At 48.8% G+C, this 11,059-nt stretch overlaps 1 protein-coding gene across 1 annotated transcript in view; it reads left to right on the top strand.

Annotated features, from left to right (window-relative positions):
* Positions 1–985: 985 nt before the first annotated feature.
* LOC119810363 (CXADR like membrane protein) overlaps positions 986–11,059 on the top strand; it is an 86,312-nt gene continuing 76,238 nt past the window's right edge. Inside the window, exon 1 of the mRNA XM_038323807.1 lies at positions 986–1,083. Within this exon, the coding sequence (XP_038179735.1) occupies positions 1,059–1,083 (25 nt within the window). The 5' untranslated portion in view covers positions 986–1,058. The remainder of the gene's footprint in view (positions 1,084–11,059) is intronic.

The raw sequence follows: 11,059 nt of genomic DNA on the forward strand, positions 1-11,059 counted from the left end.
ATGGTGACCCCAGTAACTTCATACCTACCTAACCAGACCTAGAAGGGACCAGAGAGAAGAAATGGGAGGGTGGGGAAACCAGAAAGAAGAGGAAGGAGGAGATGAGAAGAAGCAAGAATGTGAACAAAATCCGGTGTGCTGGTGCGCTCAGAAGCAGATGATCTCTGTGAGATTTGTGAGTTCGAGGCCAGCCTGGTCTACATAGATAGCCGTCCAGGCCAACAAAAAGCTACATAGTGAGACCCTGTTTCCCCCTCCCCCTCCCGCAAAAAAGTGAATGTGTGTGTGTGTGTGTGTGTGTGTGAGAGAGAGAGAGAGAGAGAGAGAGAGAGAGAGAGACAGAGAGAGAGAGAGAGAGAGAGAGAGAGAGAGAGAGAGAGAGAGAGAGAGAGAGAGAGAGAGAGAGAGAGCATTGCATTGTGAGGGAGAAAAATATACAAAAGAGTAGAGCGATCAGGGAGAGAAAAGACAGAATTGAGAAGGCCGCATTCACCGGCTTTTGGCCGAAGTACTGCAGATTCTCTCCTGTACCGCATCAATTGGCACCGAGCGCCCCCCTCGATCACCCCGGGCCGCGGCCCTCCCTCCCGGGTGGGAGGTAAAGCAGCCCCAGCAGCTAACCCCAAACGCAGAGAAGGAGGGCGGGAGCGAAAGGAAGGGAGGGCGAGGGGAGGGATGGAGGGAGGGGCTGCGGTAGGAGGCAGCCGTGTGGTTCCAGCTCAATTTTTTTTTCTCTTTCTCCAGTCGGTTTTCTTTCCAAACAGGGAAAAGTGTTCCACGAAGCGGTAGCGCCTTACCGCCTCGCCTTCTCCTCCCTGACCCAGGGCCCGGCCCCCGTCCCGGCGCAAGCTGGTGGAGCCAGGGCTAGAAGCCCTCGGTGCCCCGGGAGCGCAGCGCGCAAGGGACCCGGGCGCGGGGCCAGCGCCCGCACATGGCTGCAGCCCCCCGCGCGCACCCCGAGGCGCCGCGCCCTGCTAACAGAAGGTCCGTCGGCTGCGCTCGGTCGCCCTGCAGCCAAGCAGCGCTGAGCCGGGAAGTGTCCGTGTCCGGGGATCGGGATGTCCCTCTTCTTCCTCTGGCTAGGTGAGTGTCTTGGGGAGGGCGGGAGTTTGGATGGCCCTGGGCAAACGCCACCCTGCGTTTGGGTGGAGACCCGCCTTCAGCACTGTGGTCCCTGCAGTCCTGGAGTGCCGCAACCACTCGGTCCCTGCCTCCGCGCCACCGAGGGGCGCATCTGGCAGCGGAGGACCGCCCAGTCGGCCATCGAAATGTCTCACACATCTGGGCCCTCCAGCCAGCTACGGGGTGGGGGCGTTTCCTGGTGGAGTTTAGCGGAGAACCGTTTGGTGTGGAGGGTACTTTTCAGCGAGCGGTTTGGTTTCAGGAGTACCAGGGGAAAGTGGAGAGCCGGGGAGAAAAGGTTCGTCCAGGCTTTTCTGTGCCAGGTTTTGAGGGTGGGGGGAGCTTTTTGTTTCAAACAGGCGCCTCTGAGCGCTCAGATTAGAAACAGATGTGTTGAAGGGGAGGCGGGAGGGAGAGGGAGGAGAGAAGGAAAGAGCAAAGGCTAGAGAGGGAAACAGGGCAGGGTGCAAGAGGCACCAAGAAGCCAGGTGACCCCCCAGAAGACGCAGGCTGAATGCGACCCCGAGAAGGAGAGAAAGGAAAAGCCAGAGAAGCAGAGAAAGCGGAAGACAGGAATGTGAAGAGCCTGGGCGAAGGGAGTCTGGAGTCCTTGAAACCGATGCAGAAAAGAGGCGACAGAAGGAAAGACCAGACTCTGCCCCCTCCTGAACCTGACTGGGGCAGAAAGAGCCGTTTTGGGTGGTCCTTACTTGGGAGGTGTCCACCAGGAGGGTCTCCAGAGGTGGGGATGTCATAAAGCACAGGCTGGTATGCCTGGGCTGGTCTCAGGCAGCTCTGTGGACCAGAGCACAGAAGGCATGTGTGCAAAGAGCTGGAGGAGGTCTCCGAACCTGTGAGGGACCAGGCCAGGAGGGCAGAGGGACAACCCAACAAAGTCCAGTCATGTGTCAGGAAGCAGGGATCCTGTCCACCTGGAGTCCAAACTCAAAGTTAGATTTGGAGTTCAGAAATCTAAAGAGTATGCCAGGTGTGGTGGACCGGTGGAGGAGAGCTAACCAGTGGTTTTGAACTGGCTAGCCAGGTGACCCTGGGCAGCTTTGTTTCCTTAGCTTTCCCCCCAAGAAAATGAGATGGTTTTCAGGGTGTCCCCAGGCTTGAGAGCCAGTATCTCTGGGAGTTGGATGGAGAATGGAGCCCGGAAGAACCAGTAGATGCGAGGGAGATCTAAAGAGCCACCTGGCATGGTGACCCAGAGCTTGCAGACATTCTCTGAAAACTTACACACCGGTTGGCATGCCTGTGTACCGCCCCCAAGCTGGTAACCACTACGGTATAGGCAGAGACGAGCTATAGCCCAAGGAGGGAAGGGGAGGGGCTCTTTTCTAAGAGCTTTGAGATATTGGCCAATTGTTGCAGCACAGCTGGCATGGCTAGATGGCACCTTTGTCAGCCTTCCAGAGTCACACCTCTAAGCTACCAGAACTCAGATGTGCCATAGAATCAAACGCAGAGTTGCCTTAGTAGAGACAACTGTCATTCGAGTCCTTTTTATGCTGAGCACTTTAATGTGGATGATTTTATTAATAACTCTGTTCTTCACACCAGCCCCGCTGGAGACCTGTTAGGCCTAAACTCATATTGCCGATGAAATCAAGGTGTACAGGGGTCAGGGAACACCATCAAAGCCACAGGCTCATAATGAGCAGAAGTGGGAGTTGAAGGTAGATTGTGCATGGTGTGCCATGCACCGTGGCCAGTGACTTGGTTCAAGTGGTTGGGGTCAGCTGGTAGGCCTGGATGTGACCATCGACGGTGCTCATTTAATTTATGAGGAAGGAGGGTCAGTGAAGGGCCCGACTGAGACAGAGATCAGAGATATGACCTATTCAAGGTTTCGTCTTTATTTTTAAGTTTTACTTTAGATTTGCTTATTTTATGTGTATGAGTTTTTGCCTGTGTGTGTATTATGTGCACCATGTATGTGCCTGTTGCCCCATGGAAGTCAGAAGATGGCATCGGATCCCCTGGAGCTGGAGTTATGCAGTCCTAAGCTGCTACATGGGTACTGGGAACTGAGCCTTGTCCTCTGCAAGTGCAGCAAGTGCTCTCTCTCTCTCTCTCTCTCTCTCTCTCTCTTTCTCTCTCTCTCTTTGTCTTCTTTTCTTTTGTTGTTGTTGTTGTTTGTTTTTCAAGACAGGGTTTCTCTGTCTCTTTGGAGCCTGTCCTGTAACTCACTCTGTAGACCAGGCTGGCCTTGAACTCACAGAGATCTACCTGTCTCTGCCTCCCCAGTGCTGGTATTAAAGGCGTGCGCCACCACCGCCCAGCGTGTTATCATTTCTTTAGTGAGAAAGACGGGATGCTGAGTTGATTCCCAGCTTGATTTCTTTCTGAGTCCATCTCACAAACTAATGACTGGCCAGCGAGAAGAGAAAGGGTGGCTGACTTGAAGTTCTCATGAATCTTCATCTACACCTGATCTTTGCCTTATCTGGCCATTAGCAGATTCAGACTCGTGATGTCCTGGATCTAAGTTGCTTAAACTATTCAAATCAGAGACAGGCATCAAAAGTGAGGGATTTTAAGGGCACCTTCTCTCCAAATGGCATCCAGCCTTGGGTCAGTAGCACACCAGGGAAGCAGCTGTGCTGGTTGTATCCACTCCTCTTGGTAAACCGGCTTTGAGCCTTGGTATGTTGAGGACTCCTCACAAAAGCCAAAATTAAAATTCAGACTTGCCTGGTGGGGGGAGAACGACTCCTCTCTTATTCTACTGGTCCTTTAAAGGGGGAGTTTTTCATGCTGTTTCTCTCATGGGCAGTTGCATTAAAGCCTCTTTTTGTAGAAAATGCACAGACTGGCAGGAGAGCTGGGAGGTATGGGAGAGGTTAACAGTCTGAGCAAGGGTAGATCAGTTTGCTTCGTGCTTGTTTTGAACCTGCTAGTGAGTGAGGCCAAGTACCCCAACTCTTCAATGTGAATCTAGCCCCTCTGATAGCATCCTGAGCCGTCTCTCGCTATTCAGGTCTGGCTTGGTTTTTTCCCCCCTGGCTTTCTTGTAATAGTTGCCATGGTTGTGTCCCACACGATCCACACCTTCCATTCTACACTCTGCTGTCTTGTTGGGTAACCGATAGGAAGCAAAGAGCCTGGACTGGAAGAACTATTTAGGTTTTGGTTCCGTCTCTCTTATGTGTAAAAAGGGGGTGGGGTGGAGGATCTTTAATTCAATTTTTTTCTATGATTTTATGACCTACAAGTCTGTAGCAGTTCTCACTTTCTTTTATTCTTTTTTTTCTTTCCTTCTTTTTTGTCATTTTAAAAACTTAACTTTTGGGCTAGAAATATGGATGGCTGCTCTCAACCAGAGAAACCAGGTTCAATTCCCAGAACCCACATGGTAGCTCACAACTGCCTGTAACTCCAGTTTCAAGGGCTCTGACACTTTCACACAGCCCTACATGCAGGCAAAACATGAATGTACATGAAATAAAAATAAATAAATTATTTTTTTAAAAAACTTAACTTTTAGGTTAGCATGTAAAAGAGTCACTGAGGTTGCAGGTTGCGCTCTCTCTCTGTCTCTCTCTCTCTCTGTGTCTCTCTCTGTCTCTCTCTCTCTCTGTGTGTGTGTGTGTGTCTCTGTGTGTGTGTGTGTGTATGTGTGTGTGTGTGTGTGTGTGTGTGTGTGTGTGTCTGGGAATCAAATCTATAGTATTCAAGGGGATCTCTCTTCCTGTTGAGCCACATCCCCAGCCCAGTGCCCATTGCTTTGAATACTGAGTATAAATACTTCATTCAAAGAGGACAGGGGAGGAGCTTGGCTCCCCAGCAATGAACTTGTAGAGAGCTTGCATGCATAGTTCATGGGTGTGTAGTGCAATGACATATCAGAGTGGGATCACACGTCTTTCCCTCACCTTCCCACGTTATTGATGATGATCACAATAGCATTATGATCCCAGTGGACTTGTGTCTCGTCCTATGCTCAGCTGTGCAACACATGGATCAAAGCACCTAATGATGGTGAACTATTGGACAAATGTCTTGAAACACAGACACAGAGATCCTCATAGCTGGGGGTGGGAATCTAGGCTAGTACCAGAATCCATGACTCTAAAAAATTTGAAATCAGACCTCTCAGAGAATCTAATGAAAATCATTTCTTAAAGCAGCATTTCTCAAACTGTGGGTTGTGAGCCCTTTGGGGGTCATATATCAGATATCCCCCATATGAGATGTTTACATTATGAGTCATAACAGTAGCAAAATTACAGTTATGAGTAGCAACAAAAATAATGTTATGGTTGGAGGTCAGCACAACGTGAGGAACGGTGTTAAAGGGTGGTGGTTTTAGGGAGGTTGAGACCCACTCACTGTCTTAGAGGAAGACACATGTACATATACCAGATTTCCCAATGATCTCCAGGGGTTCGTTGACTTCCAGGTAGCCTTCCTTGGAACCCAAATTCATCCTTTATCTAAATCTACCTTTTCTGTGATGAAGTGCATACCGAAGTTCAGAGAGAGTTGGCTAAGGTTACCCAACTAGCTTAATAAAAGAGTCAACACCAGCACCCAGATTCCATGATGAGTCCTGTCCCACATTCATGAGGTAGAAGATGTCTTCCCTCCCCTTCCCTCTTGCGCAGTTAAGCTTCAAGATCCCAGTTGGAACCCTGTCTCGAAAAACCAGAAAAAGAAAAAAGAAAAAAAAAAAAAAAAGATCCCAGTTGGCTTTCCAGTGTTCCAGCCAGATGAGCTAAATGCTGAGTGATTGGCATGGTTTTCCATGTTGAGAAACCGCTTGAAAAACTAGGGCAGATGTTGAAACATTTCAATTTAGCCATCATAACTGGAAATCTTGGAAATTTTCTGAAGTGTCATGTTTGATGTATTCAGAAAAGAAAGAATATTTCATACCGCAAGTTCCAAACATGTGGTGTGCACACAAGGAACAGGAAGGGATGTCAGTGGCTCCTATTCCTTCATAACTCTGCGGTGTTGTTCCAGGCTTCTTACTCCATGTCATACCCCCCAAGTCTCCAGTTTCTTCCTAACATTCCTCTAAAACAAGAATGCTAGACGAAGTTCCTGTCTGGACTTTCTTACAGGGCTATCTCCTGTTATTCTCTGTCGGTTTTTAATTCTGGGAAGGATGTGGTTTTACCACCACATTTGCTTGGGTTTTTTTTGTTGTTGTTGTTGTTTTGTTTTGTTTTTAGGTACTGCCCAAGTGTAGCAATTGGTGGCCATGATTACGCACCCCTAGCAGTCAATTAAGTACTGGGGACAAAGCAGTCTGTGACTTTCATCCCACAATTGCTCTGAAGTTCTGAGGGCTAGGGAATGTCTTTCAAGGTCAGAGTGATGGCCAGATGCTTGTGCCTGGGGACTTTATAACCCAAATACTTACCAGAAGGACTTCATTCTAAGCAAAGTTACCTACAAGACAACTGAAAGGAGAAACGCCAAGGAAAGACCAGTTTTGAAGGTTTATCGTACAAAATGGCTTATCAGCATTAAACCCTCTGCTTAAAAAAAAAGCAAAACTATTTGTGTGTGTGTGTGTGTGTGTGTGTGTGTATGAGAGAGAGAGAGAGAGAGAGAGAGAGAGAGAGAGAGAGAGAGAGAGAGAGCCGGTGGCCAGCCACCCACAGGAGTTGGTTCACTCCTTCTGTTTATATGGGTTCCAGGGATTGAACTCAGGTCATCAGGTTTGGCTCTGAGGCAAGTTCCTTTACCCCAAGCTATCTTGCCGACTCCCTCCCTGCCCCAGCTTTTTTTTCTCTTTACCCATAGTTTGCACATGATAAAGTGTAAAGTTCTGCCATTAAGGTGTAGAGCTCAGTGGGTTCCTTGCATAGATTAGAATCTGTGTTTGTGTTAGCAAAAGTAATCCTGTATTTTAAGCCTATTTGTGCCACTTTAAGAGAGGATTCTGTAAGTCATAATACTAGTTAGGAATTCCAAATGTTTCTAGTGGTTGTTTCTTTGAGACAAGGTCTTACTCTGTAGCCTGGTCTGGCCTCAAACTTACAGCAACCTTGCTGGAGCCTCTCAAATGCTGGGTTACAGGCGTGAGCCACACTTGGCTCCATTTCCAACATCTGGACAAGGCTTGGGAGCTGGTGACCCATTGGAAAGAAGAGGGAAGTGGCAGCTGGTGGGTGGGTTCAGGGAAAGAGCTGATGTGAAATTACTCTGCAGGAATGAACTCAATAGAAGAGCAAATCGCCCAGCCATGAAAGCCATAACTGGGCCCTGAGGTGGGAAATGGATAGAAAGGGACCGTGCGCTGTGTCAGAGACAAGATGACTGACTTAAAGGTTAAAGAGACTTCCCTTTAAGAATCAGAGAGGAGGCACTCTTTTGGAAAAATAGCTAAAAGCGAGAGAGAAAGCTGTCAGTGGTGAGGGGAGGCCCAGAGCTTTGGAGAAGTACCCCCATCAGCTGCTGGCAGGAAGTTTCATATCACATGGTTTAGTCTGGGGTACTGTACAGGACAAGGAGCACAGAGTTGCTAGGTACAGCCAGGACCATAAATTAAGGGTTTTGAAACCCTCCAGCAGTGCATGATTTCTCTGTCCCAAAGAGAGAGCTGCAGAGGGATGTGGCCTGATTTCTTCAGGCTGTGGGATCTGGCCACTTGAAGTGACCAGTATCTTAAAGGGACAGGCACAAGGGCTCACACAAAGTCTGCTTGCATGCCTTATGCCATCTTCACATTGTTCTTTGATAGTAAATGTCTTATTACTGTATTTTACAATAAATCAAGCAAGGCTCTGAGAAATAAAAATGAACTTGCAAGAATACCCTTGGTAACAGATGAACAGAGACAATTGCCTGGGACTGGGGATTCCCAAGGCTGTGAGACACAAGGCTCAGTGCAACCAAATGAGAGGCTCAAGATGTTGGGTCATGTACCGTCCACCCCCTTTTCCTGCCCGACTCAAATGGTTTGTTTGGATTACCAGCTCTTGTTTATGAGTGAGTTGCTATACACACCCTGTGTGTATCCCCATTGTCGGCTTTTCCTAACAGGTTGCAGGCCCATCGCTATCCTCAGGATTCCTGGTGAGGTGGTGTGCCCCACTTTTTGGTCCAGCACAGAAGCCTCCCGTATTAACACAAGATCCTGTGGCTATACGTGTGAAGGCTGGGGACTGTATGACCTGCTTGTGTATTGAACTTTCTAGTTAAATCCTGCTCTTAGCAGTTCTGACTTCCTTGATCCTAAAGAAAGAATGCAGACCCTTAACTCCCTTCCAAAAAGAAAGGGGGGAAAAAAGGTTTGGTTTTCTGAACTCCAACTGTCTGGATTCTGAAAACATAAAAGTTTATTTCCTTTGGCACCCTGCAGAGCAAAATGGGAAAGAACGATGAAATGAACCTTTATTTTGTGAGTGGCAGACGGTTGGTTCAGTCTGTGTCGCCCCAGCCAGCGTCTGGCTGTGATAAGGCTGAAAACTGCTTTGTCTCAGGAGAAACCACGGAAAAAGCTTTCCTTTGGCCCCCTCCTGGGAGGAGGGAATGGAGCTGTTCTCCTCCGAATAGTTCCTCAGTGAGTGGAGGCTTTTCTGAAGGATGGCAAAGCAGGTTTGGAGAGGTTGGGTCATGAAATCCAACTGAAGAAAAAAAGAGGATGAGGGTGGAATAGGGGAGGAGGAAGGAAAGACGGGAGGAAGGGAGGGTGGAAGGGAGGAGGGAGCTTAGAACCAGCAGAGGGAAAAGCTGTTAGCAGAGGGCTCTCTGAGCTCTGTCTTCCGGAATGACCAGAGCAACCCTTCTTTTTCCTTTTAGCATCATTGATATTCAAGTTCATCATGGTTCTTCTCTATTCATGGCCTCTCCCTCATAGTTACAGGAGCACCATCCCTGAGCCGGGGTGATTCCTGTCATATGGAAGGCCAGTTTCTCACACCTAAACACTGAGCAGTGGAGGAAGACATTCAGAAACACATAGGAGAGCGCCCATGGGGAATGTGAAGGGGGCCCTAGGAGTTCTCAGAAGTCCTATCACTGTGTATGTGGGGGAGACCCTACGATCTCCAGTCTCTCGCTACACTTCCACATTATCAAGGTTGGTGCTAAAAAAGCAGCTGGCAGGCTGGTAGGGTGACCCGTCAACATCAGAAAGGCTGGATTAATCAATGTGTGTCCTTGGCATCCTGCCAGGTGCCTCCTGGAGGGATTGAGTCTCCCAGCATCCTCTGTGTCCTTGCCTACCGAAACATACGGTGTCACTCTTCGTCACAACCTGCCACCTCCATTGCCGCATCCCTCTCGAAATGTTAAAAAGAGAAAGAAAGGAAGAAAGAGGAAGAAAGGGATCAGTAAACTGAGATGTGTTCATTGAGATTTTTTGTGGACTCCTCAGCTGGATTCATAGGTGGTTTTCCTCTACATTGGAAACAAGCAGGATTAAGCCAAGAAGGAATTTTCTGTTCCCAAAGAAATCCATTGTACAGAATAGAACTTCAGCCCCTGACACGTTCTGATTTCTCTTCTGGGTGATAGAAGGGAGTAGGAAAAAGCAAATCCCTGAGAGGGAAATTGTTTTGTGACTTCATTGTTTATATTTAGGCTTGGGTTTGAGGGGGATCATGCAGACGGGGAGCGGTGTGCCTTCTAACCCAAGCTCTGTCACTTCTCATTACTTCCAATGACAATTCCAATTATCTGCAATCACTCTTCAAGGGATGAGCAGAGGGAAGGCACAGAAAGCTTCCATGGAGACCAGCCATGGAACAACTCCTGTGAGAGCCGGGTCCTTGGGGTCCCAGATCCTGGCTTGATGCTGGCCTAGGGCACTTCATAATTGTGTGACTTTGAAAAAATGACCTCACCTCCAGGACCTCAGTTTTCTCAGCAGCCATTGCATGTAGTGACAATGCCATTGCATTCTCTCTCTCTCTCTCTCTCTCTCTCTCTCTCTCTCTCTCTCTCTCTCTCTCTCTCTCTCTCTCTCTCTCTCTCTCTCTCTCTCTCTCTCTCTCTCTCTGTGTGTGTGTGTGTGTGTGAAAACTAAATGTAGTAATGCATTTCGAGCTTTAGCTCCCTGCCTGCTACATAATCAGCAGTCAATGAACGTCTCTTGTCATTATCATGACTGTCTTTGCTCAGGGAGTGTCAGCCCATGGGGTATTTGGTGGGTGGCCTGCTTGAAGTCAGTTGACACCAGTCCATTAGAGCCAGCCTGCAGTGGCCACTGCTGCTCCCTTATCCCACTGGCAAGTCCCTTAGTGTCCTTTGGGGGATATCGTCCTGCTCTAGGACCTCACAAGGCTCATAGACCCATCTGTGCCCCATCTGTCTGCTGTTTCTCTGGGAGAATAATTTTATGTGTTACGTAGCTGTGTTCAAGATGACCCTCCCTTGACAGCTCAGCTTCCCTCCTGCAGGTCCCTGAAGCCATAGAATGGCCTGTAGATCTTCTTTTCTCATAACCTCTCCTGCATGCTCCATAGTGCCTGTCTGTGTGGGATGGCCCAACGACTAGTTTCACCATCAAATGACGCTTTTGGGGGGAACTCCTGTCCCTAGCCATCGCGTGAGGGATGCATGCAGGTAATCTATTGTAGAACAGCCTCTGAGGTGGTTATTCCTCTTTTTGGAAAGTGAGATGTTCAGGTCACACTTGCAGGTGACACTGAACTGCCTGAGGACACGTGGTAGTAGTGTGCTTTCTGCCACGGTGTCAATACACGGAAGGGCAAGGAAAAAGAGGCAGGGCTGGAAAGGTGGCTTGGGGGAAGGGGAGTGAGGAGCTTCGGGTGGATTCCCGGCACCTGTGCAAAAGCCTGTGTGGCAGTTTACTTCTCTGACCCAGTGCTGGGAGGCAGAGGCGGGTAGAGCTTCAGGGCTCAGCAGTCAGCCAGCCCCAAAAAGTGAGCTAGAGAGTCACTGGCAGACCACGTCTCAAAAAGTAAGTGATAGAGAAAGACAGCTGAGGTGGATGCCTGGCCTTCACACA

Source organism: Arvicola amphibius, chromosome 3 (assembly GCF_903992535.2).
Source record: "Arvicola amphibius chromosome 3, mArvAmp1.2, whole genome shotgun sequence".
In the NCBI taxonomy this organism is placed as follows: domain Eukaryota; kingdom Metazoa; phylum Chordata; class Mammalia; order Rodentia; family Cricetidae; genus Arvicola; species Arvicola amphibius.